At 41.9% G+C, this 27,859-nt stretch overlaps 2 protein-coding genes across 3 annotated transcripts in view; both read left to right on the top strand.

Annotated features, from left to right (window-relative positions):
• The first annotated feature begins 40 nt into the window (after positions 1-40).
• Positions 41-12,518, top strand: stat3 (signal transducer and activator of transcription 3 (acute-phase response factor)). Of its 2 annotated transcripts, XM_061748209.1 has the most exons (25): positions 41-135; positions 220-280; positions 1,544-1,687; positions 2,576-2,819; positions 2,897-2,989; positions 3,889-3,970; positions 4,045-4,145; positions 4,232-4,383; positions 4,480-4,638; positions 4,771-4,863; positions 5,327-5,386; positions 5,493-5,522; positions 5,605-5,698; positions 5,784-5,831; positions 5,912-5,995; positions 6,660-6,758; positions 6,881-7,016; positions 7,904-7,956; positions 8,045-8,139; positions 8,223-8,362; positions 8,493-8,711; positions 8,795-8,837; positions 9,481-9,540; positions 10,946-11,049; positions 11,895-12,518. In XM_061748209.1, exons 3-25 carry the CDS (start codon positions 1,560-1,562, stop codon positions 11,957-11,959), a joined length of 2,382 nt encoding a protein of 793 aa, XP_061604193.1. In that variant the 5' UTR covers positions 41-135; positions 220-280; positions 1,544-1,559; the 3' UTR covers positions 11,960-12,518. The 2 variants fall into 2 exon arrangements, with proteins under 2 accessions (XP_061604193.1, XP_061604194.1); XM_061748210.1 differs by lacking the exon at positions 9,481-9,540.
• Positions 12,519-14,431: 1,913 nt separating this feature from the next.
• LOC133466344 (inactive phospholipase C-like protein 2) overlaps positions 14,432-27,859 on the top strand; it is a 113,944-nt gene continuing 100,516 nt past the window's right edge. The window contains exon 1 of the mRNA XM_061749932.1: positions 14,432-14,436. The gene's annotated coding sequence lies outside the window, so the exon portion shown is untranslated. The remainder of the gene's footprint in view (positions 14,437-27,859) is intronic.

Below are 27,859 nucleotides of genomic sequence, written 5' to 3'. Positions count from 1 at the left end.
CCACTCTGATTGGCTACAGCTCTTTCACTTTGGCAGCTATTGGCGGACAGAGCTGTCAGTTAAGCAGTTTATGGGGTTTGTTTGGCTGGAAACGCCGCAATGTATACAGGGCTTCAGACGTGAGACCAGGACGAAGTGGGTGAATAACTTGTGATACTTTTCTGCGTCTTCATCCCCTGTATTGACACATTTCTTTCTTTCTTCCTGTCTTTTTTTTAGCAACAAGTGGTCCCATTAGTTATTACCGCTAGGACCTTTCTGAAGGTTTATAACCAGTCAGGTAAGCAGCCGTAACGAGTACTTACTGAGCTGTTATTTGGATTGACTTGTTGTTATACAGTACTATTGCCTATAGACGAGTCTTTTCCCGACTGTAAAATAACTAAAAGAGGCGTTTATGTAATTTATACAGCGTTCAGCTCATAAACGTGTTTAAGTTTAAGTTTCACTGACAAAGTGTTATTGCAAACCGGCCGTGGCAGCCCCAGTCACATAAATGAGAGCTGTAAAAAGCGTTATTTTAAGCATGGTCACACCAAGAATCGTTATTATTAACCTCGGTTATTGGTTGCATTTAAATGAGCTCGCTCGCTGCTTTAGTGACGCCCATCTCCATCCCTGCGGCAGGACAACATGGCCGAGACCTGCCTTGCACTGCAGGCCTGCTCAAATAAAGCACACATTTGTTAAGCAATCCAAGCAACAAAACTCTCGAGCAAAAGGCTCAATGTTTACATTTTAATGTCAATGTCATCGACAGTTTTTATATGTCTGTCAGTCCACAATGTATGATTCTCTATTTGCTGTTTCTTTTCTCCAAAATGATTTTCTTCAGAGCTCGGATTAATACTTAATTCTCGCAGTATTACTTCTTTATTCACTGACTATTTTAATCACATTCTTGTATTACATATTACACTATTCTCTTTCAAATACGACTTTATTATTATGACATTATTTTGGTAATTACAATATTATCCTCATAATATTACAAAACACGGCACCCCATCAGGCCCCGCCTCTTAAAGACACATGCATTTACTCAGGTAATACAATACGGACAATATTTTCTATACATTACAGGCTTGTAAAGATTTTAATTTTTTTTTTCAAATATGTTAGCAGTATGTTTGAAAATAGTGCTTTATTCAGTTTAAATGTGCTTAAGCTTGTGGAAAGGGGGAAACCTTTATTTATTTTTTATTTTTTGTATGAAACAGCCTCATTTAAAAAGGGGTTGTAAACACTGGTGGTTATGTAATACAGTCATAAAGGACAACCCTTTGTTGATTTATGTTTTGTTGTTGCTGTTGATAAAATGTGGTAGGATAAGCCGAGGGATAGAACCTGCCTCTCGCAACTAATTGATAATCAATGAAACCATCTCTAAACTCTCAGGTTACAACTCGACTACTGTAACTTCAACGCTATTTACAGCTTTACAACAAACAGGAGACAAACACCAGCAGCTGTTCGCTTCAGTGTACACGAAGTGAGCATACCGAAAGCGCGTGTCTGTATTAGACTTTTCGTATGTTTGTAGGTGTGTGTCGGTCAAGATGGCCCAGTGGAACCAGTTGCAGCAGCTGGAGACCAGGTATCTGGAGCAGCTCTACCACCTGTACAGCGACAGCTTTCCCATGGAGCTGCGGCAGTTCCTCGCACCGTGGATTGAAAGTCAGGACTGGTGAGCGACAAGTAAAACCGGAACCAAAATGGGAGTGAAGTCTCGTGAGCAGTTTTCCCGTAAACAATTAGTTTTTTTTTTTATAAACTACTTCCTGCATGGCCTTCCGATAAACAAGAAACATGTAATTGTGTCACCTACTTTGCTGTGGCGGCTTCTTCCTCCCTCGTAACTCCTTAACGGGAACATCAAGAATATCATCAGGCAAATGTGATAAGATTCTTGTTTGTTTAGGTTTTCATTGCTTCGATAAATGTTATAAATGCTGGATTTCATGTTGTGTTGTCAGGTTTGAAAGAGCCACAGTAATAAAAGTTGGGGAAATAAAACACAGCTATTCACGAAATGTTTACATGCTTACAAGCTTAACAAATATACAAAACACACAAGAAAATGAGTATTTAGGTCAAATTTAAGGATTTAAGAATTAAACGTTATCCTGAGATTCAAATGAAATTACCAAGGTTTTTACGTGTAGTTAATTTAAAGGCCACATACAGTGGCTATCAAAAGTCGACACACCCCTGTTCCAATGCTGGGTTTTCGTAATATAAAAAATGAGACCAAGTTCACAGTTTCAAAACTTCTTCCCACATTAATGTGGCCTATAACCTGTACAACTCAATGGATTTTTTACTCTATATTTACGAGAGGGGAAGTCAAAATAATCAAATGAGCTAATGTGCTTGCACAAGTGTGAACACCCTCTTATTAACTGGGATGCGGCTGTGTTTAGAATGAACCGATCACATTCAGTCCATCCACAGAAGTGAGTATCATTTGTTTAACTAGCCACAATATATCGTATCACCTCTCTTATGTGGATAAAGGTACAAATGCTTGACACTTTCACTTTTTCTCATCAATCCTTGTTTATTATCTTGAAAGGACTTTCGCCGCCAACAAGGAGTCTCACGCCACGCTGGTGTTCCACAATCTCCTGGGCGAGATAGACCAGCAGTATAGCCGCTTCCTGCAGGAGAACAACGTCCTCTACCAGCACAACCTGCGGCGGATCAAGCAGCACCTGCAGAGCAAGTACCTGGAGAAGCCCATGGACATCGCCCGCATCGTCGCCCGCTGCTTGTGGGAGGAGCAACGACTGCTGCAGACGGCCACCGCTGCTGCGCAGGTCTAAACCGACGCACGTGGAACAGGTTTTAATGGTATGGATGATTTGGTGACGTAGCGTGAACATCTTGCTATCAGGACGGACAGGCCGCACACCCCACAGGGACGGTGGTGACGGAAAAGCAGCAAATCCTGGAACACAATCTTCAAGACATCCGGAAACGAGTGCAGGTTTGTTGCGATATATGGTCATGTATTTCTACAGCATAGCGCAACAGCGGTTTGCACATCTGCATCGTTGTTCTGAGGGTCAGTGTTCAAATCTCGGCTCCTGTCTTCCTGCGCGGAGTTTACATTTTACGGAGTACACCGGCTTTCTCCCGCATTCGTGTTAGGTTCAGTGAAGACTCAAAATTTTCCAAAGGTGCGAATGTGAGTGTGAATGTTGTCTGTACGTGCTCTGCGATTGGCTGGTGACCAATTCAGGGTGTTCACCACCTCTCGGGCAAACTCAACGGGATAGGCTTCAGTTCACCAGCAACCCTAATGATGACAGTATAGAAAATTGAGGGATAGATAGTGAACTGTATTTCCTTCATGTTTACTCAGCTGCAGTGAATCCAGGGTGATTATTTGAGGCCTTGGAGGAGACCTTGACTTGTACAATTGCTTTTGTATGGGTGGAGCCAGACACACTCTTTTACACTGCTTATGAAAGCCATCATTTTCCCACCTTTTTTCCAGGTCGCGCCAACTGACATCAACAGTATTTATCTGTATGATTTTTTTTTGTATTAGTTCTTATTAATAGTGCATTGCAGTCAGAGGCTGAGCTAATACGTCTCAACTAAAGTTTCCTCACATGATAGCAGAAGACTACGAGCGCTCAGGCAACCTTGCGTCACGGCTGTGAGACGATGCCTGCCAAAATGCCATGTGCATTTGTCATCTCAATTATTTAAGAATATTGTTTTAAAAAGTTTATTTGTTTCAGTAGTTCAATTAACCATTTGAAATGTATATACAGTGTAATACATGCTTATTAAACACAAAGGAAAATACCTTTTCGAAAGTCAATTCCTAGCTAATGTCTCAAGTCAGTGTTTACGCTCTCTCTTTGCTTCTTGCAGGACATGGAACAGAAGATGAAGATGCTGGAGAATCTTCAGGACGACTTTGATTTCAACTACAAGACACTGAAAAGCCAAGGAGGTACTGTATACTCAAATCTGAAAGTTTTAATATTAAAATTGACTGCATATCTAAATTCTCCGTTTTGTCTGCAGAGTTGAACCAGGACCTGAACGGGAATAGCCAGGCGGCAGCTACCAGGCAGAAAATGGCTCAGCTGGAGCAGATGTTGAGTACCCTGGACCAGCTCAGGCGGGTGGGTATCCCCACATCTCCCGTCATCTTACAGCTAGCTCGTTAGCCACTGCAGCTACCCTTGACAATGTTGTGACTCTTTTGCAGCAAATTGTGACAGAGATGGGAGGCTTGCTGACCGCAATGGACTACGTACAGAAGAATCTGACAGACGAAGAACTGGCCGACTGGAAGCGACGACAACAAATCGCCTGCATCGGAGGTCCGCCTAACATCTGCCTGGACCGCCTCGAAACATGGCAAGGATCGGAATTGATTATTTAACTGGCACAAACAGATTGAATATTTTGGTAAACGACCTGACCTGAGCTGCTCAACAAATATTTCTTGACCAGGATCACGTCCTTGGCCGAGTCCCAGCTCCAGATTCGGCAGCAGATCAAGAAGCTGGAGGAGCTTCAACAGAAAGTGTCCTATAAGGGAGATCCCATCGTCCAGCACCGGCCCGCCCTCGAGGAGAAGATCGTGGACTTGTTCAGAAATCTCATGAAGAGGTATTGCTGAAGGATGAACACAAATTTTGCTGAAGAAAACCTATAAAAATGCCACTCAATGATACAATTACTATCATATTTTCTATGCCGTATTTCTTCTAAATGTGTCATTGTGCTGTTCTAACTCAACAGTGCGTTTGTGGTGGAAAGACAGCCTTGCATGCCCATGCACCCAGACAGACCACTGGTCATCAAAACAGGTGTGCAGTTCACAAACAAAGTCAGGTAAGAATTTGAATATGCTCCACTTCATTCAGTAAACAGGTTAATTTGCACGCTTCCAAATTTTTGGGAACCGTTTTTGGAAGGCTGTTTTTTTGCTCCCAGTGCACCAAGCAGGTTTTATAAAGTGATGCTTGTACGGGTTTTGTATGGAAGAAGCCCATCAATCAGATTTGGGATGAACTATAAATGAGATAGCAAGCCTGCTGGCCCCTCTCTCAGGTTCAGCATCAGTGACCACTGACATTCTGGATAAATGGACACAAATTCCCATTCATCATGCAGAACATTTAGCCAGAAGACTAAAAGATTATAGCTTCAAAATGGTCGACCAAATGTATACTTTCTTCCATTTTCACTTCCTGTAGATGTCATGGCCACGTGTCCCAATGATTTTGCTCATCTAGTTTCGCATCCTAGCTCGTGCAAGATCTTTTAATTTTTTTTTACATGATTATTCTTCCAGGCTTCTTGTGAAGTTCCCTGAACTCAATTACCAGCTGAAAATTAAAGTTTGCATTGACAAGTGAGTTTTTAAAAAAAAGTGTATTATTTTGTGCACACAAGCCATCTTACAGAATGATATGTGAGAAAATACTAGATTTCATTGTGAACTGTTTTAACATTTTCAGGGAGTCTGGGGACGTGGCTGCAATCAGAGGGTAAGATTTCCAAGGTCTTATATTTAAATGTTTAAATGTATCTATTAAAAGTCTCACTTCCTGCTTTTTGCTTTCGTTTTAGGTCCAGAAAGTTCAACATCCTCGGCACCAACACCAAAGTCATGAATATGGAGGAGTCGAACAACGGCAGCCTGTCAGCTGAGTTCAAACACTTGGTAAGTTGCAGAGGCGCAGTCTGCTCGCATCGGCTTACAAAACGCACTTCCTCACGGCGGAACCCCGGCTTCCTGTTTGCTGCAGACCCTGAGAGAGCAGCGGTGCGGCAACGGTGGACGCACCAACAGTGACGTAAGAGCCGCAGCGACACCTTCCCGCGATAGTATCCCTCACCCAAACTTTGTACTTAAAAAAGGTGTGTTCTTCGTTAGGCGTCTCTTATCGTCACAGAGGAGCTCCATCTGATCACCTTTGAGACGGAAGTCTATCACCAAGGCCTGAAGATTGATCTGGAGGTCAGTGAAATGTAGTGACTCAGAATGCATGAGATGTTGGTGGTTGACTTCGAAAGTGCTACAGTGAATCCCAGCTAAGCCCAAATTCACCTGTAATGGATGCCCCTTCTAAAGAGAAACAGAAACGTACAAAAAGCAACGTACACAGTGGTTGTTCAAAGAAAGCTTCTCTCAACTTCTCTTTTATACATTTGTAAGTCACGCCCGATTATCTTCACTAATCATGGACTATGCTCTGTCTGACTGCCATTGTCTTCTGTTAAGCCATTTATGTTTAAGGGTAATGTAAGATGAGTTATAAATGGTATTAAAAAGTTTTGGGAACATAGTTCAGACCTCTACTGGAATCTTCCATCACGCTGCTACTCACTCCTCTGCTAACAAGGAGCAGGGTGTCTGCTCGGCATCTCAGGGAGTTGCAGAAACCAAATAGGTGAGTTCTTCAGTGAATATTTGCTCAAGAGGTTCTACAGAAAAATTTGCGAGTAGATTCTACTCACCTGCTAGTGAATGGTGGATTGCGAATTGGTGGGGATTCACTGTATTAGTGAGAAGACAAATCTCAAGGCATATTTACACGAAGGCGTGGAATCACAACGCGACTGTGGAGAGAAGATTTGGCAATAAAAGTGAATTGCGGCCCACTTTCCAACACTTTGTGCAGACGCATTCGCTGCCCGTGGTGGTCATATCAAACATCTGCCAGATGCCAAACGCCTGGGCGTCCATCTTATGGTACAACATGCTCACTGACCAGCCAAAGGTAGGATGAAACCCCTGTGTGTGAAGCCATTGTGGGAACACTGTTAACATACAAAACGGGAGGGAGGAAAGGAAAGCAATTGAAATATTTAAAGCAATGCGTTGCTGCGAATCTTCGTCCAGAATGTGAACTTCTTCACCAAGCCACCGGTGGGGACGTGGGACCAGGTGGCCGAAGTGCTCAGCTGGCAATTCTCATCCACCACGAAGAGAGGCCTGACCATTGAGCAGCTGACCACACTGGCCGAGAAACTGCTAGGTGAGGCCGTTGAAATGCATTTGTTGCTTCTTATCGGGGGGGTCCTCGGTTTCAAAAGGAGTTCTCACGGCTGCCGTATTCTCACGCCGCTCTGCAAACTAGGCATTGAGCGCCATTAGTGTTATCAAAACGTCAGATGTCACGAACAACAAAAAACTGAGGACCCCCTGTTCTGTATCAGCCTGTCCAATGATAACAAATCCTGTAAATCCAATTACATTTGTTGTACTATAAGATGGACTTGCAGGCATTGGGCATCTAGCAGGTGTTTTAAATGACCAACATTGGCAGTTTTTACGAAGACTATTACACCAATTACTGTTATTTGACAGATTTGGCACCAAAAACACATACCCATGTGTCCTTTATTAGAAATGAAAAGCGCAGACATTTAGGGGGTCTTCGGCTCACGGTGCTGTACAAACTCGTTCATTGAGTGCCATTTGTATCCTGTAAATCACATATGCCTGGACTCGTAAAGCGAGGACCCTCTGTACATGTTTTCATCAGACAGGGACTATATAATACTGTAATCCCTTGCTATAGCACGGTCACACTCTATCACAGATTTTTCTGTAAAACATAATTTTTTTTGTATTGAAATACATTTACAGTGTGTTTAAATAATGCTAATTTGAGGGGAGGGGCGTTTTAAGGCTTAAGCTATAAAACAAATGTTTATATCTTTGTATTCCATTGTATGTATGTATTTTGTATACATTTTATGCGTGAAATTTTATTGTGTGTTCAACAATTAAAACAAATGTATATATTTCATATGGTCACGTTATGTTGCAGATTTTCACAGGTAGGTCTGGAACATAACTGATGAATTAGAAGCTCAGTATATGTAAATGTCATTTCTCATTGTTCCATTGTTCCTTTAGGGCCATCTGTCAACTACTCCGGCTGTCAGTTTACATGGGCGAAGTTCTGTAAGGTACCTTAGCTCGTTCTTTACCGTGTGGAACTCCCCGTATTGGAGCTCTGTTGCTAACCTGTCTGATTTTGAATTCATTTTCGTGCAGGAGAACATGGCCGGCAAAGGCTTTTCTTTCTGGGTGTGGCTGGACAACATCATCGACCTGGTCAAGAAATACATCTTGGCGCTGTGGAATGAGGGGTGAGGAGTTGGAATTTTGCCAAGTATTTTTATACCTTGTGCTCTTTTTGGACTTCAAAATAAGTTATTTGTTCGACCTTCAGGTACATCATGGGCTTCATCAGCAAAGAGAGAGAGAGGGGCATTCTCAGCCCCAAACCGCCGGGCACGTTCCTGCTGCGCTTCAGCGAGAGCAGCAAGGAAGGCGGCATCACGTTCACGTGGGTCGAGAAAGACATCAACGGTGAGGCGCACCATGCTTATTTTTACTGCGCACCTACAAAATATATCAAGTTGAACAATTTGAGAATGTCCAGTAGGATATGTGGGCTAAGTATTGTGTAGTGATGCCGAGCTACCCTCTGCGCTCGCAGGCAAGACTCAGATCCAGTCAGTGGAGCCCTACACCAAGCAGCAGCTCAACAACATGTCCTTCGCCGACATCATCATGGGCTACAAAATCATGGACGCCACCAACATCCTGGTTTCGCCCCTCGTGTACCTCTACCCTGAAATTCCCAAGGAGGAAGCCTTCGGGAAGTACTGCAGGCCGGAGGCGGCTCCCGAACCCGAGTTGGGAGACTCCACGAGCAGTAAGTCGCCACTTGTACACATATTAGTGTAATAATTATCGTACTGTGTATTTGTAGTTTAACGCCGTCTTTTGCTTCAACAGTTACTCAGCCGTACTTGAAGACCAAGTTTATTTGCGTTACCCCGTGAGTATGACTTTTATCCTCCTTCTGTGTCTATATAAGATTTCTGCACAAACACAAAACATTTTCTGTCTCTGCTTCCAATTTTTGTATTTGTATTAATAATGGTGAAAGAAAAAAAATTATCTGTATATGACGTGTGTGAACAGATGGACTGCGTGTGTATGGGTGGACGGACGCCGTTAGGTGCGCATGAATGGATAGGCAGATGTTTACATTGTGTGTATGTGAATGGACAGACAGTTCGCGTTGCGTGCGCACGTCAGTGGATGGACTGATGCTGAAATTCCGCATGACATTGCGTGGACACAAGTAGACAGACAGGTGTGAATTTTATCTACTTCAAAAAACTGGACCTCATGTTCGTGTGTGATCGATCGGTCCACAGACAAAAATTCACGCATATATACAGATTTGGCTTTAAGTCCGGTGGCCTTAAAGGCTAAAAAAAAAAACGAGGCGTTAAACGGTTAAAGAACTTGGTGAAGTTCACATGGTAAGCAGGGCTAATTGTGAGTAACAATGCCACACGGCGGTTAAAAGTGTATGGACGGATGAATTGTCAGGTCGTTTCCACTGTTGAGTCCTTAAAAAGCAGTCTCACTTAATAAGAAAAAGAACACACACGCCTGACCTGTCTCCGTAGGTGTCCCTCCGTGTTCATGGACTTTCCGGACAGTGAGCTGCTTGGGAACGGATTCCCGGGGTAGGCGATTTGGGGGGCCGGGACACATAGGGACTGTTTGTGTGTGTGTGTCACTCATTGTGTGTCAGTAATCAGCTCACTCATCTTAAAGCGATGCTGTGTTCGATAAGCTCCTTGTGTGCCCGGTAACGGAACATTGAAATCCAGCGCCTCTTCTACAAAATTGCCACTTCAGAGCTGTAACAAAAGAAGCACTTATTTGCCTTTTTACACATCACACATTGCCGTAACAGTTTGCTTCCACACAGCATCACGCAGTCACATAATTAGATGATGTCAGTGCCAGCAACAACAGAGCGTGTTGGCAAGTATGGAAAATCTACACACCTGTCCCGCTTCCATCCCTGACTCTGTTACGACTCTGATACAAAATAAATAAATGCCGCTGTTTTGTGTCAGTACCGTTTATGCAGAACCCAGTGAAGCAGGATTTTGTCAATTGATTTTGTCCCAGCAGGACAGCAGGAAAGTGAGTTTGCAACTTAATGACCCTGTCTCGTTATTCTCTTACTCAAATATGCTTTCCCAGCTCGGTCAATACACAGATGCTACCCCCAAAGGTGGAATATATTCGTGGGTCAGGCAGTAAAAGTTGATTTCACCATGACAGGGTGGAAGAAGTGCATGTGCAAGTAAGGGCTGCAACAATGAATGAAATCATTTCAAATAATTCGATTACAAAAAAGGGTTGACGCAAAATCTCAGCCTCGACGCTTCGCAGGGATAATTTTTCCACACGGACTAATGTTACTGCAGTCACATGCACCACTAGGTTGAGAAATAAGTTGGCACGATGGCGGCAAGTCAGGAGGAAAAAGTCCGTAGAAGAGTCCATATGATCGCCAACATAATGTAACAGGTTGATTTTAGCTCATTTAGTATAGCCTACAGTCGCTAGTTAGAACGTATTGTAAAAATGTTTGATCCGATTACTCGATGAATGGGATCATCTCTGGAGCACTCGATTCTGAAAGTTTTACAAAGCTGCAGCCCTGTAACTTACCGTAACACCCCTCTTCCGGCATTCCCTTACACACTGGCAACATCCTCTCTCTGTTACGGGCCTGATACGGCTCTGACACCACCTGGGAAGGCGGACTATATTAGCGGGTCGACGTTTAAAATAGCTGTCGGACAGTAACAACTGATTTCACCACAACAAGGCGGGAGAAGTGAGTGTGAAACTTTCACTACCTCCTCCTTTGTCGCCCTATGCGGTGCCATTTTCAAAAAGAACCCAGCGAAACATGGCCGAAACTATGTGCGCTTTCACACGGCCACACAGCATCCCAGCATCAGCTAACCCGATGACTAGTGTGTCAGCATGTTTGTGTGTCCATGGTTTTCTTATGATGTCATTGCTTGTTTTTTTTGTTTTGTTTGTTTGTTCCTTCTCTCTCGCCAGCACAAACTCTGGCAATACCAGCGACCTTTTCTCACTCTCGCTTTCCCCTCGCACCTTGGACTCGCTGATGCCCAACGACGCGGAGGGTAATCCAGGACATATGGGTGAGTGGTGCACAAACACACGCTTGTGTATACAATCAGTGGCCACAACATTAGGTACACCCTATGTCCACGTTTAGGGTGAAAAGAAAGGAAGATTTGTACTCAGTCATGTGGAAACAGTTATTTACTCAACTGAATACCTGGCGTTTTTAGAGATGAGGCCTTTTCTGTCATACATAAAAAAAAAACACACAGTAATAACAATTAATTGGAATGTAAACAATTAAATAGGATCATGATTTGACGCTTAACAATAATTATTGTGTTGCTTCTTCTGGTGTGTGTTCCTTGGCTACCAGGGAGCAGTATAACGCATACAGACATACTACATGTAGATTTGTTGACGAAACACAGATAACCGTCAACACTTAGCTGCAGTAATATTCGTCGTTTTTTTTCCCTATTTTTGATGAGGATAAAGAGTACATATGCTTTGTTGTACATCTGTCTGCATTTGTTGCTACCATTTTTAGTATCATCAAGAATCATGCTACTTTCATTAGCCTCCCTATGACATTTCACAGTATGTGTTAGCATTAAGCTAATATTAAACATATCATTCCCTTTGTTGTATGTTTAATTTGAGTTAACTTCAACTGGGAGTAGCAATAAAGAAGCACTAGCAAGAAGTCGGCCTCTTTTTTGAAGACTTATTCACTAGCCAAACTGCTTTATCAAAAATTCTGCCGTTTACGACGATAATATTCAATTCATACAGCTCTTATGTTATGGTCAGGTGTACCTAATATTGTTCCCGATAAGATTACACATTGACATGAGTTTAAAACCACGAAGTGAAGTCACAAATCAACATTAACTAACCTAACTACCTTGTTTCTCGGCAGAATCTCTGACTCTGGATATGGATGTTGCTTCGCCCATGCACGTGAATACCTCCAACTTGGTTTGAGTTTCATAGAGCATTTGTGGCTTAAAGATGATAAAATATTATTCTTGTTCCCACTTTTACGGTTGATTGTGCTCTTTCACCTTCAACGTTCAACAGTTTCCTGACATGGTGACAAATATGATATCCCGTTTCAGTTTTAAGTAATATGTTTAGAAACGAATGTGTGTGTCATGAGAGATTAATTGTCATATAAGCTATGTCACTGTTTTTTTTTTAAAAGTACTTTTGTTTCTCACTTTTTATCCCTGCCAAATGTAATTATGCAAATGTAGCAGTCGCCGTTTTTACCACATTCATTTTCAAGCACTATAAAATATAACGTGTACATAATTCCGTTTTATTATCACACTTTTCTCTTATTCTGTTAACACATTTGCTTTGGATCTGGCCTGTTTGTGATTTTCTCCTGACATATTTGGTGTTAAAAATCTCTCCAGCTTTTTCCAAATGACTGTTTTGAGCTCAACAGCCATGTTAGACAAATTGTTACCTGTACAAAAACAAATGTTAATGTTACTATTCATTATATTTAGACAATAAAAATGAATTCACCCTGAAATGTCTCATTGTTTAATATTTCAAATTTATCACAGAAATTAATCATGTTGCTTTTTGACAAGATAATATTGTGTGGAAAATATATTTATACAATTACTTGATTGAAATGAAAAAATACATTTTGAAAAATTATCAACTGAGTCGGAAAATTACCATCCTCTTTTAATTGTCTAATTATTGAAACAATTCATCACGAGATTATTTTTTTTAATTCAAATGTGTACTTTTTTCTATCCTGTATTATTTCCTATTATAATGTTGAATATTTATTCAATGTTATCCATGTAGAGGATAATATTAATTGTTTGTAATGTTTTATTTGTTTACTGTCATTGTGGTTTTTTTAATCTTTTAGTGGTTAATGCAGTGGCAAGTACTCAGAAATGCATCTATAAATAACATTATTATTATGACCAGTTATACAATTAATTTAGTCTTTTTATGGGTAAATTATCTATTGACGAACATAAATAGACGCAGTTATTAATTGGGAAAAGTCCAGCACCTGTTATTAAAATTCATAAATTCAAATAAACACGTAAACGTCATTTCCTTTTTTTTTTTTTTTTTCTTTTTTTAAATTAATGCACTTATAAAATAAATGAAAAATACATTGTTACTTAAGAGAATTCCGACATACAGGGTTTCAACGCCTATGAATGGGCTCGTAAAAGTGAATTATTCAGCCTTGGCATAGGTTTGCGTGCCATCGTGTATTTGGATATTACTTGCACACACATACACGCATAAAAATGAAACTTCCTATTTTCATTTTCATTCCGTCAGAGCGACACCCGAGAAGTGTTTCCCTCAACGTCTTTTCATTTCTCGTCAGTGCACTTCTAAAAAAGCCCCTTGACTACATTATGCTCTTTTTTTTTTATCATGGATATCTATCTTCATTAAAAGGGGGTAGGGGGGATGCAATTTGCACTTTATAATGAACATAACAGAAGGGACAACCTATTTCTATTTTCTTTCATGAATTAATTGTATTGCAAGATATAAATTAACATCTGACATATTGTTGCTTTTTTTTTAATTGTATAATGAGTTTTGTCAACGAGGAAGTTAATCGACTAATGCAATGGAATTGAAAAAAAACCTCTAAAAAAAACAAAGTGCAACAAGTACAGTAAATGAATTAACTGGAAAATTAACAATGATTTATTAATCAAACATGAATTAAGTGAATTTCACTTTTGGACCAAAGAGTGTCGCTGTTGTCCGCATTGACAATTAATCGATTATCATGTATTGTATTTTGAACAGATTAATTGGAGTCCATTGTAACTATGCTCTGTCTGTTTTTTATTAATCCTAAAACGAGTTGATGTGTAAGGGAAATTACATTTAGTCAAGTGGAATAGTGTTAAACTGTTCATTTTGTGGCTTTGCTTCTTTTTTTAGTCGTGTTCAGTCCAAGGAACAATTTCACTAAACGGTAATTTGACAGCGAGGTATAGTGACAGGCAGATCAATTAAACAAGCATAAAATTTGACACTAAGTACATTTGTAAGTAAATTGAGACATCATTTAATACTTTTTTTTGTTGTTTTTTATTTTTTTGGTGAGATTTTATTTTGATGGTGTGTCAGGAGATATTTCGAGAGTAAAATGGGTCGACTTGACTCGCAAAAAGTTTTTAGTTTAGTTTTTTAATAGCTTCAAATGCGATTCATACGTCACACGACGTCGTCCTCACGAGCAGTGAGAGGGAACCGGAAGTGGGCGGAGCCAGAGAGACCGCGAAAGAGAGAGAGAGAGAGAGAGAGAGAGAGAGAGAGGTCAGCAAACCATAGCTCTCTCCGCCGACCGACCGATCCACCGTGACAGCGAGCGAGAGCTCCCCCGAGTCACCGCAGCTTGTGGCCGCACTCGAGCACAGGAGAGCCGCGGCAGTCGTCGCTCCACGGAGGTAAGAGTGACTCTTGTTTCTTCTTGTTTTGGCGAAAACAAAACAACAACAAAAAAACGTTTCGTGTGACACTTGACGCTCAGCTATTACGACACACTCCTAACGTGGAACGTATGTAAACAAACTCCGCCGCTTAGCTGAACCGGTGACAGAGGCGGGGGGACTCGGCGCCGGTGTGTCCGCCGTACGAAGCTCAACAGGCGGCTGAGGGCATCCCTGTTCATGCCCCTCACCTCCACAGTTACTGGCCTTCGCTGTCACTTGTGTTATTTTTTTTGTTTGTTTTTTGCTGTTTGCTGCTGTCTTGGGCTACTATCTGGTTACTGCCATGTCAAAGTAATTACTTATGTTTCAAGAATGCTGTGTATAAATTGTCGCCACTTCTGGAAATGTAGCAAAAGTACTCATACTTTGTATTCAAGTAGAAGTACAGATACTTGTGTAAAAAAATAGTGCAGACTGTCAAAAAGAAATAATTTATATTATCCAATATGTACAATTTTGGTAACTTTGCATAAGGAGAAAAAAGCTCATGCATATAAAATAGTTACTCACTTTTATGCCATCATAACAATGTGTTCCCATAACTTTTCGTTGTGAATTTACTAGCCAAAAAAAAGAAAAGAGCAATGACAACAACTGAAAAAAAAATGCTCCTTACCTGTATGTTTTTCAGATTAGACACATTTTTGAACGCTAGGAGATGGCTAATTTTAGTCTGGCACAAATCATTCTGGAGCAAATAATATCAAACAATGCTCTTAACCATGGATGGGGAATATCTTGCTTCTCCCAATCTGTGGCATCGTTGTTGTTAACATTTCTGTGTTCATGTTCTGCCTTATAAATTCCCAAGATCTTAATCAAGCAATTAATCAATGAATAAAAAAAAAAAAAAAAGTCAATTTCTCCCCCAAATTTCCACGTCATCAAATTGAACTTGGAAAAAAAATCAAAAAGTCTGTTTTGACAAAGTGAGGAGGAGAAAAAGTAGTAAAAGTAAAAAGTTGTCAGAAAGGTACTCACTTCAGGTATAGATACCAGGAAAATCTGCTTAAGTATAGTGATAAAGTACTTTTATTTCCTTTAAAAACAAACCAAAATATTTTAATTAACCAATTTTAGTAAGTTAAAAAAACCTACAAAATGATTACAACAAATAATACAGGACTCTTTATAATGTAAATGCTCAGTGGCCCAGATTAACGAACAGAGCACGCCGCACGTGGCACGTCGGCCATACTTTGCCCTTCCCGAGTTTAGATGGAAACCTTTTTTTTCCCCAAAAAAAATATCCACATTGAGGCACGTTTTCAAATTTTGCCAAAACGACACTGATTCTTTTCTGTGGCTTATGTCATACGGTCACGCTATTCGCAGAGGTGGGAAGTAACGAAGGATTTGTGCTACTATCAGTACTTTTACTTAAGTACTGATTACCAGTACTTTTGACACCTCTGGCTATTTGCGACGGGTCCGTCTGGAATGAGACTGTGTGCCGTTTCGACTGGTGGCTTCGTCGGGGAGTACCTGTTCTGCGCAGTGACGTCGCGTCGGAACTTTTTTTTCCTTCTTCGGTGTGACCGAGCAATGAGTCAGTGGTGTCAGACTTCTCGTCATTGACCCGCACGACAACAGGAAGTCGGTTGAAGCGTTCAGATCTCGACATGTGACAATCCAAAACAAACGTGCGGGCTGTCAAGGGTGAAAGGGAAACGGCAAACCTTGTGAGGGAAGTGATCAGGAAATATGTGGTGACCCCCCCCCCCCAACCCCTTAAACCTCCACCCTCTTACAGTTGCGCTAATCCACCGGTCATGTGACCACCAGCTTTCAGTCTGGAGCAGCCTGATCCATCTGTCGAATAACGCTGCTGATTGTTCACATCCCGAGCAGGCCTCCCCTTTTGCTGTCTCATGGTCGCCGCCAGCTCAACACGCACCCGTATGTAATCGCTCGATTTTCTTCGGGCGGTTCATGAGATCTCCTTTACTAACTTTCACTCAGTTGCTCCTGGCCACAAAATTTGACTCAGCCGCGTGAAGGAAGTGGCAAAGCTTCAGTGGCAACGGCCAACGGGGCGCTTCCTTTTTGACTCTTTTTTTAAAAGTTGTGTAACGAGATGCTGGGCAGAGGTCACGGCCTAAATTGGTCCCAGGATGGATGTGGTCTGGATTAATCATTTTCTCGTGTTTGCTCAGTAGTCGTCAGTGAGCCCAAACACAGGAACTGTTGCAACATTCTGTCCAATGTACTGTACAAACAGCATAAGGTATGGTGATGAAGTACTGCTTCCACGACATCCATCGATCGATTTTTTTGTATTTTTGTTATAGTGCTCATGCTCATTAGGGTCACGGGTGAGTTGGAGCTTATTCCAGCTCAATTCCAGCGAGAGGCGGGTTATACCCTGGTCTGGTCGCCAGCCATTCGCAGGGCACATATAGACAGACAACCATTCACACAAATATTCATGGCTAAAGACAGTTCAGAGTCTTTAATGAACTTTACACGCTTATTTTTGGAATGTGAGAGGAAGCCGGAGTACCCGAAGAAAACACGGACAAGCGCAGGGAGAACGTGCAAACTTCACACAGGAAGGCCACAGCTGAGGTTCGAACCCTAAGTCTCGGAACTGCGAGGCAGCCATGCTAACCACTTGACCAACCCGCTTGCCTCGTCACACTCCCTAGCTTCTGGCCGGTCCTCATGGTAACAAAAGCCAAACTTGCTTTAAAAGTAAACATAACCTAAAGCGATTCTCTATTCAATTATTTCATCACTGTATATTTTTATAGGGTGTAATATTTGTAGAGTGCTATTTTTCTCGTTTTAAAAAAAGCCTTACCATTGTTTTGGTGTGTTTTGGGAGGCTGGAATGGATCAATGGCGTTTTCATTCATTTTCATGGGGAAAGATTATTTCAGATGATTTTGAATCACGACCATGGTCACGGGACTAATTAAACTCGTATCTCAAGGTGCCACTATCCTATCATTTAAAAAAACATTTACAGTAGGGGGCGGGGGGGACACTTTGCAATCATCTAGATTCATTGACAATGGACAATTAATACACTGAATGTATGCAGAACATACACCATAGAACACAAGAGCATAGACGTGTGCTTGCCTCCTGTCATGTGAAGCTATTTCCAGCCAGAGAAAAATTCTCTCTTTCAGTGTGCTTGTACCTTTTTAACCAGTACTTTTTCTATATCGCACTGCTAAGGCTGCGCTCACCCTCTTAAATTAGTGTCACTCAAAGGTAATACAGTGCCATCCATTTTCTTGACCGCTTATCCTCGCTAGAATGTTGAATATTTGAATAAGGCTCATCACCGAGATCACCAAGTAAAAGGATCAAAGCCGTTGTTGCTTTTTTAAGAATGTCAGCGTGCGGGACATCCCGCTGCCATTATGTCTCATACTTGCACTACTGAAGCCCCTTTCACACTGCTGTAAAAGTTGGCGTTTGTCCATCTTTTTCTGTGAGCAAATAAAAAAATAACAGCCCTAGTTTGCATTCTTCTTTTTTTTTAAGATGGTGTATTGGGCGCGAAGTTGATATAGATACTAAGGTAGTATCAGAAAAGATGCCCGTGTGGAAGGGTGCTCTACAAATGCTGGGACAGGCACGCGAACGCCTGACACTCACTTCTTCAGTGTTAAAAGGAAATTTCCCTGTCTGTTCTGTTAGTGGGATCTCTTTGCGAAAGAGGGTACAGACTACACATCTCATGGTGGAAACCAAAGCTATAGCTATACTATACTACTGCACTGGCGTAGTGGAAACGCAGCTCAGGTTTATGTCGAGCAGCAAGTTGAGCAGGATGTGCGAGAGCTGAGGCTGTTGTGACTGCGACGTTAAAGCTTATTACGGGCTTACTGCAAACCGGTGGATGCCTCGCCCTCAAATATTGCCAGAAGCAGGCCGCGGAGTCATGTTGACGTACGCTCCACGGGTTCAAAGAATCGCCGGTGTGCTCCTGTGAGCGAGAGCAACATAAACACATTAGTTGACTTGTTTTTGCTCCTGAATAACGCTGTTTGTTCACCGGATTTAGGTCGTGTCTGGCAAAGACGATAACATCTGTGTAAGATTACTGAAAGGAGGATCTGATTAACAAATTATGATTGTGGAAATTTCGATAATAATTTTCAATAATTTGGATGGATACTGGATTAGAGGGGAACTATCCATATCCAATCCATATGCAGTATTTTGGTCAATGGGAGTTTTTTTTTTTGGTAGAAGGAGACACATTATGCGCTTGTTTTTAATGATTGAAAACGGTTCCCATGTGTTTTAGTAACCTTGCTGTGACACATTGTTTTGTGAAAATACACAAAGGATCAAGATCAGGCACGCATTATAATCCACTTTTAAAACCCTGGTTTAAATCACTCAGTTACAAGAGGTATTCCTGCTTTATGCAAATGAGCCACTGCCCCTGGCATGGCGAGCTACATGGGTGGAGAAAGTGTGGGGGCGGTATTATGTAAATGAGGTCCACTGTGGCATTATCCTAATTTTACACTTGATGGGTGAGCAGACAAAAGTGTAAGTAAGTTCCCCATAATATGATCCCCCTTAGGGCAGCATGCTGGACTCGTGGTTAGTGGTCAGCCTTCCTGTGTGAAGTTGGCATGGTCTCCCTGTCCTGTCGTGGGGTTTCTCCGGTTTCCAAAACATCTTATATTAATTGAAGACTCCAAATTGCCCATAAGTGTGAATGTGAGTGTTAATAGTTCTATGTCTGGATACTGTATGTGTCCTGAAGTTGGCTGGCGACTGGCCCCCGGGTGTACCCCGCCGTTCGGCTCCAACCCAACCGCAACCTGCGATGGATTGATTGATGGATTTCTCCCTTCGAGTTAAAATTCCATCATGCAGTAACGGTTTGAGGAATGTGGTTGGAAGTGTTAGCACGTCAACAAATACATCTGCAGTCCGTAGCGAGTCTTCTACCTGCCACCTTCTGATTTTCAAGCCTTGTAGACTGAGCTATGGAACACTGTGAGCTTCTTCAAGAGTAATATCATGCAAAGTCAGTGTGTGGATTATCAGATGTTGATCCTCCTCGAGTTGATCTGCAGCTCCCAACTAACGAGGCTGCTGGACGATCTCCGGCTCACTTTACACGATGGCTGTAATCTCAACCTTCACACTTGAGGTCTGATTGCACATTTGAGTGTTAACAGCTTGCACCATTAAAGCCCATCTGTTTCCCGCCGCTGCCCCTCACAGGCATGCGGGACAGTTGAATCCATCACTTGCCGTCGTAAATAAAACTGTGCACACAATGCTGTATGCTGTGAATTTTCCGTCATCCCTTGATGTTCCATCCCTGAAGAATGGTAAAGAATTAGGATTTCAAAATACACTGTGTCTGTATTTGTGTTGTTACTAAAAAAAAGCAATAATGGACAGCATAGTGAGCATACAATGTTTATTTTATATAATTGTCTTTGGAGATCTGTTCTGCGGAGTCCTTGAAGTGGCAATCTCCCAAGGCCAGAAATACATTTCATTGGCTGTTATTTACTTCTTCTTACTTAGTGTGTGTGTGTGTGTGTGTATATATATCCAACCATTTTCTTCACCGCTTCTCCTCACTAGGCCCGCGGGCCGCTGGAGACTATCCCGCCTATCTTCGGGCATGAGGCGGAGTACACCCCGAACCGCTCGCCAGCCAATCACAGGGCACATAGAAACAAAGAACCATTCACACTCACATTCACACCTGCGGGCCATTTAGAGTCTTCAGTCAACCTACCGCGCATGTTTTTGGGATGTGGGAGGTAACGGGAGCCATGTATGTTCATTGTCAAACATCCTGCTCCTGCTTTTGATTTCCATTTTCTACTGGACTCGGTCAGTCTGGACTCTCCATCTGTACGCAGTTGTATACTTTACATCAAGATGTATTTATTGTGCGTTATCTTGTGCATAGATGTTGTGTAGACTTTGTATATGTGTATTAATATATATGCACATGTATATTGTAAAATATTGGCTGGTTGGTGGGAAGCAGGCTTAGGGTAACATTAAGGGTGAGTGGTGTGAGGGATATTTCCTACCCGATCTGCTCAGAAAACGGTCAGGCCAAAAAGTGTAAGTGTTAAACCTGTTCAATATTTACGATGGCAAAACCTTGGGTCGAGCCACTCTGTGATTATGATGTAAAATGTAACAATAGCCAATGAAACTCGCTGAAGTTTGCGCTGTTGCCGGAAACAAATATACTTTAGTTTGTATAACCATGCATCCTCTCACAGGTCAGTCTTTGTACTATCAGAGATATCTGGGTTGGGGAAAGAACCTTGTGACTGTCTATAAAGATTATGATCATTTTGTGTGTGTGTGTGTGTGTGTGTGGTGTGCTGTGTTGATCATCTGCAGCATACCACACACCACATTTCAAAAATCGGTGAAGATATTTAAAAGCACTGCGTACCCGGCTTTAGCAACTAGCCTCTTCACTCTGACTCTAATGCACGATGCCAGTTTAAAAACTTGCTCAGTCTGAGAGCCCAATCAAGCCAACAGTAATGGTAAGTGAAATGGGAAATAGAAACAGCAAAAAATAAACATTGCTTGACTAGACCTTGGCTTCTACTCGGTCATCCACACGACACTGGACTAAAGTACGATTCTGTCAGAAATAGGTAAATGTGATTTACATTTACCACTGAATCGACCGTGTGTCAGCAGTGCAAGAAATATAAACATCACTTTATAGGACGGGTTATTAAATAATCACGTGCACAACCAGGTTCCACAGAGAGTTCCCAAGCATCTGTTTTGTGTAGATAAACATTGCTGAAAAAAACATCTGTGTAGATGAACACTGTCAGTGTTGTTGGGAATGAGCTGCTGGTTACTCACGACTCCCGCATACCACCAGCTAGGAAAACATGCCGTGAAACCTAAAATGGAATAACACGGGCGGGCAAAAAAGACGTACATGACGATTTAGGAAGTCTTTTCATATTGGGTGAAACAGATGAGGGTCCCAAGAGGTGGGGGCGGGGGGCTTGGCGAGCAGTGGCGCTCTGCATCCACGCCGGGTTTATCGAGATTATACCTCTGCCAACACCGTAATCACTCACTCGCTAGTCGCCACTGTGCGCGCTGTTTTCTCAAAGGGTGCCACTTCCAGGCTTTTTAGCGTCAAAGCATGATCCAGAGAAGAAATATTCCCAGAAAAAAAGGCAGAATTATAAAACTCAAGTGGCACCATGAGATACAAGTTTAATTAGTTCCATGATCATGCTCATAACTCAAAACACTCATATCTTAAAGTGGCACTAAGCAGGCCCAAAAAATGACACGTACATTCGACAAACCACAGAGAAGAGTAATGTTAACAAGCCTACCAAATTTGAATGAATAAAAAAAAAAATCGCTAAAATCAGGTTTCAAAACTTGATTAGGGCCAGCTCTCAGCTCTCAGATGCTGTGGGCGTTTCGAATGGATGCACCAAAAGTGAATCAAACATACTGAGGGGGTGATGTAAAATCCGATGTAAAATCACCTTAGGAGGCTCCACGTCAAAATTGAATGGTTATTGTGGACTATAATCATAAAAATAAGCACACAAGTCAACTGACCCTCATTGTTGGTGACATAATGTCACAGCCGAACAGGGTAGCGGACGACAGCGGGATGGTTGGAGGAAGCCCAGGTAGTTAGACAGTTGGCACTGCCCCGTTCACTAGTATCAAGTTACCCACGAAGCCATGTTGTCGCTGGTGAAACTATCCGTCGTAAAATGCACACTGCAGAGTCGGGTGGTAATGTTGCTATTCAGCTCCCCGTCTGCGTGGGTCTTTAAAAAGTAAATCCATCGCTTTTTTATTTCCTCATTTTTGGGAGCTTAAAAAAAAAAACGTCAGCTAGCTGTTCTGTCAATTGAGGCATCCAGCGGAGACGCATTTTCGGAGTGTAGCAATCGTTAGCTTGCTAACTGCACACTGGAGTGGTAAATGGGCCTTGTTATGGAAGCTAAGCACAGCTAACTCACAACTGAGCAGCATAGCCAAATTAAATGACGTCACTTTGTAGTGGGGGAGGGAACTCGCGCTAGAAAGTATACGCCGTCTTAGCCCCGCTCACAAAATCTGTTAAATTCTAATGTGAAAAAGATGCCTAAGGTATAGCTCAACAATTCAGCACTATATTGTTATGTCTTTACATACGTTTTCAGCACTTATCTTCAAACATATTTAATGAATTTCGAAGAAAAAACACACCTATCTGCTTAGAGCCTCTTTAAATCGTTTTTTCCCATTCAAATGATGACCTGGTGTGGCCGCCTTTGCCACCGAGAGGTCCTTGCTTAAAGACTTCTAAAACTGTAACTATGCTAACTGTTAGCATGTCAATGGCATTTTGTATTGTTTGTTAGCATTAAGCTAAGTGGACTTTACTAAGGCAAAGCTATAGGGTTGTTTTAATACAAAAGTTGCAATTCTCTTTGTTTCACGGAATGTTTAGTTTGACAGTCAACTTCAACTGGGAGTGGCATTAAACAGCTCTAGGCATCATTTTTGAAAAATTGTTCAATAGTCGCCAAACTGCTCCTTAGTGTGACGTGAGTCGAATTGAGTTCACTGCTACCATACAGTACTCGTATCTCAAGTTTGCGCTCAAAAGTCAAAGCAACAAATCTGCCAAATGACTGCTAGTATTTTGAGAAACTCATAAATCAGGTCACTCCTATCTCAAGGCACCACTATAGAAGGAGTATTTATTGATTTATTGATTTTTCGCACATTTTGGCGAGGCACAGGGTGAAGGGAGGACTTTATTTGCCATTGCAATAAATTTGCTCCAAGAACACGTCTATTATTCTTGATCCTTGGTGTATTTTGACAGAACAGAAAAGTTCTCCTTTAAGTACATTTCCCACTTTCCCACTGACACACTCCAATTCTTTGTATAAAGTCTTCCCAGATTAGTGTTTTTTATAACCCAGTTCTTCATGTTCTTGTTCATGCAACAGCCGGACATCATATCGTCCTCACGCATACCAGTCATGTTTCTTCCAAGAAGACATTGTCATGACATCATGAACCCTGGCAGAGTCTCTCTTGGCCTTCAGACCGAACCGCTCCTCCTCCCCCTCCTCACTGGGCCTCCTGTTTTTAGATTCGCACTGTACCATCTCGAAAAGTGCTGAGTAACCAAAGAACGGATTTTGAATGAAGCTATACTATACTATAAGCCATACCATGTGTAACAGGGACCACAACCACACTATTTGTAGTTCAAGCAAACTAAACTCTCTTAAGTGATCAAGATGGGTGCAGCCTGCTGGTTTTGTGGATTAGTTCTCTGTAGGGTAAAGTTGGAGCTGACCTTTCAATGAAAGCACAGCACTTGGCACACAGGGGCTGGGGGAGAGAGTGCCGCAAGTACAGCGACAGCATGGGGGGTTGGGACTGGCGGCTGCGGCTATCCTGAGATAATGCATGTGAGAAATCGCAGCTAACTGACCTTTGCCCTGTGACGAGTTCGCAAGATCAAAGTCCAGCGTTTCTCCAAAACGGCTGAAACTGGTGTTTACAAGGTTAGACGCTGAGGGGGCAAAAGGAACAAGGACATATGTGGAAAAAGGACGGCGAAAAGTTGGACAAACGGGAAATCGGGCCACAATGAACGAGAGAATTGAAATTCTTCAATCAAAATACACACATGCAAAAGAATTACAGTACACTTATTATTATTAAGCTACTCAGGCTACGTTCACACTCTAGGGCATGATGCCCAATTCGGATGCTTTTGTTAAATCCTATCTTTTTATGCAGTCGTTCACATTACAAAGACAAATGCGGCTTCTGTTGCGGACGGAACGCGCCCGTGACGTCACACGCATGCGCACAAAACCAGACGACACATTGTGCATGTGTACAACTGCGAGGCGGCGTGTTTACCGAAGTAAATGTGGCCCCTCAACATGACGGCATTTGTGGCAAAACCAAAAACGACTAGCAACAAATTTAGCTACTTTTTGTGATGTTATCGGACCCTCCTTGAGACTCTTCGCAGAGCAGGAGATATTTACCCGCTGACACCCGCCAGACTGCAAATAAATGGCGCTTGTGCAAAGCCACCGCTCGCTCATTTAACCACAATACTCCATAAAGCAAGCGCCTATAAAGATTTTAGCTGTCAAATTACGCTTAGTGTAACTGATTCATGTGTGTGGAGTACACAATGGAAACATCTTCAAACACACACACACACACACAAAAAACCTTCCCCCATGTCGACAACTTAGCTGGATGTTCAAGTATGTCCCGCTTACTTGAAGCTAAATTTGCCGTTTACGTGATAGTTCTTCCATGGAGTCCGAAAATGGCGAATCTTCGGCCAGTCTAGCTGCCAAGTCACGGATGGAGAAACTCATTTTGGGGTGGTTATTATGTAAATGAGGTGGAAATTCAGAACTGCTCGCTCACAGACACGTTTTAAGAAATGCCTTGGTTGTTTATTTTAATGCTGGATGAGTGGCCAGGCACTTCAGAGACCCAACTATTTGTACACAAACAATAAAAAAGTTAGCGGCTCATTTATTGTATGCTCACCAACTGTATGAAAATCACGTCTTTGTTAAGTCTTGTAAACGTCCCTACCTTATACTGTCCGTTGCATTGGAATGGACATGAAAGCAAACTGCTGAGCCCGTTTGAACTCTGTTGCTTATCAAAACAGCAGCACGTAGTGAGGCAAGGAAACCGGGCATGCAACGTAGAAAGCACATTACAAAATTTCGTCCAGAGGAGTATGATTGTCTCGCTAACGTCTGTCCAAAATCAATCATTTCGCAAACCCAAAAGAATAGCTTTGTTATTTGAGCTAGATTGTTATCGTAATTACCATACAAAGAGAATTTGATTCGATCTCAGACGCTCTTTCTTTCAGAGCTCGTCATGTTGAAACAATAAATAACCCCTATTTCCACCAAAACACACACACACACACACAGCCATGCGCTCACTACCTGATACAGCGTGACGCCGCTCGCTGTGGAAAGGTCACAAAAATTGAGCCGACACGGCTGGGCGATGACATGAGCCCCCTGGAGAGGAGGGTTAACCTCGTTACAGGGGCTTCGGGTCAAAAAAAAAAGAATTAGGCGCCACTTTGAATTGTTTAACATAGTTAAAAGAGGCTAGCTAACTGGATTACGTGTAAATGCAAAGTGATTGGCTCGGCTGTCAACTAATTTAGCAGCACATCCTTTTTAAAAAAGGTATGGACAACATTGATTTTTGGCCGTTTCGCTCCTCTCATACATTAGTGAGCTCATGCACGGTGTGGTCTGCTTGTCCCAACAGTCTCTTATCAAGTATGTGCACGACTTGCGCAAAGTTACTCGCAGCTATCTGGGCCACTTAGATATTCAGTAGAGCGTCGGCCCATGATGAACCGTACCACCAGGGACCGGTTTGCCTCATGAATCAGGATATACTGTAACTACGCAAATATTGTTTTATTCGAGGCTAATTTCTTTGTTGCACATTATACATATGCAGAATGATTTTTCAACGGTATGAAAAGAAGCTTACGAGGCTTTAAAGGAGAATTTATGCATTTTTTCCCACAAATTAAAAAATATCCCAAGTGTCAACTATTCTAGTACATTTTACACACTTTTCTTGTCTTGCTGAACTCAGCCTGTTTGTCTCATGCAAATGAGCGACTGGACACCCCGCCCTTTATACTGCTGGGCCAAGGGTGAGTACGGATTTCGGTTTTCACGCTCTCTATATACACCATTTGAAATGCGACTCTGTCAAAGATGATGTTTTTACATCTAAGAAAGGTGTCGCTATTTTTTGATTTTTGATTTTTTTTGTTTATATGAGTCATCACTTCATGGGAAAGAAAATAATGGAGTAGAAGAAATTTGATAAAAGGTTATGGGCATCATGCATAAATAATGTTATTCCAGTAATTTACTTACCTGCATACATCTGTGGCCTAAATCTCAAGATAAATTCTTCAGGTAATACTTTTTTTGTACTTGAAAATTCCTCTCTGGTGTAAAGTTAAACAAATACTAAAGGACAAAGTATTGTAAAACAGTCAAATGTTCTGCCTGTAATTCATATCATATTCATATTAAGGGACCAAACAAGAAGTCATTCATCATATATATTTATATGAATTGGCTGATTAATAGATTATCAGATTTTTTTCCTGCCAAATATCGGAATCGGAGCTGGCTTAAAAAAATCCATATCGGCCGGGCCCGAACAAACACCACCGATGTCATTTGTTATCGCTTTGGCTTCACCTCAGGAGGCCGTTTAAACGCCACTCGAAGTTGCGTTAGCACCGTGTTGGTTTGACGTACTGCCAAAAGCATATTGCTAGCTGTGACGTCGTCTAGCCAAAAGCTGAGTGTATCAACTGGCTAGAGCGCGAGGCAGTTACACTTTTTATCCCTTACTTAATATGTTCCATGTGGGAACTTGGTTTTGCTCTCTGCTGTACCGAAAAGTACAAATTCATGAACTGTGACACCCCAAATGAAACACATGAAGTCTCTCTCTAAAAAACAAGTACTTGTTAATATTAACATGCTCATAAGTAGCTGCAAATTGTGTTGTAAAATGAGAACTACTGTCTGTGTACCGCTGCTACTGAAACTCAATGTAATACGATAATCTGATAATAAAAATAAAAAAAGAGTTGGCAAAATGCTGTAGCTGAAATTCTTGTTTTAGACAAGTGCTCTGTTGTGTCTTGCTTCCAAACGTCTTCAGCTACCTGACCATGAAATACTAAAATGCCATTTTTCATTCTTGCCGTTGTTATTTCCTGTCTTATGTTAACCTCCCCAGTGGTGAGGCTTACATGCTCCCAGCCCTGTTTGACATATTTGGACCCCCTTTTGCTCCCAGTTTGACACAGAGGGAAGGGGAGGGGGGCTCTCTGGGCTGTTTGTTCACTTGTCAGATGACATTTAACACTGTTTGGGAAGACAACAAGGCCAGGACGGTAGCGAGCTGGCAGGGTGGTCCGCCGGCTGGGATTGAGCTTCGGGGTACTTGTTGTCAAAATGAAACACAACTTGAGAGGGAGTCACATTCTTTATTTTGCGCCCAGGTTTGAATCTGTTTTATGTTATTTTAGTTTTGATCAGTTACATAACATAGCGGTTAAGTCTTGTTATACATGAAATGTTACTTCAAATACCTTTTTGTTCAAGGGAATTTGTTAATGCCATGTACATGAACTGTTTCACAGACGGTTTCAATTAACCTTTTATTTGTTCCAGATAAACGTCAATTTGTCAGTAATACAAACCGGATTGGAAGCTGGTTTATTATAGAGAATGTCCAATGCCCCAAAGTTCCTATTCAAAAGAACATTTCACCCATTGTTGAGAAACTGGGTTTTTAA

This window comes from Phyllopteryx taeniolatus, chromosome 16, assembly GCF_024500385.1.
Source record: "Phyllopteryx taeniolatus isolate TA_2022b chromosome 16, UOR_Ptae_1.2, whole genome shotgun sequence".
In the NCBI taxonomy this organism is placed as follows: Eukaryota; Metazoa; Chordata; class Actinopteri; order Syngnathiformes; family Syngnathidae; genus Phyllopteryx; species Phyllopteryx taeniolatus.
The sequence above is the reverse complement of the archived record's forward strand: the minus strand, read 5'-3'. Positions and strand labels throughout refer to the sequence as shown.

Coding starts and splice junctions, on each gene's coding strand:
- stat3 (XM_061748209.1), top strand. CDS start 1,560: ATGGCCCAGTGGAACCAGTTGCAGCAGCTGGAGACCAGGTATCTGGAG. Junction 5,832..5,911: donor GTGGACGCACCAACAGTGAC/GTAAGAGCCGCA, acceptor GTTCTTCGTTAG/GCGTCTCTTATCGTCACAGA. Junction 8,838..9,480: donor AAGTTTATTTGCGTTACCCC/GTGAGTATGACT, acceptor CTGTCTCCGTAG/GTGTCCCTCCGTGTTCATGG.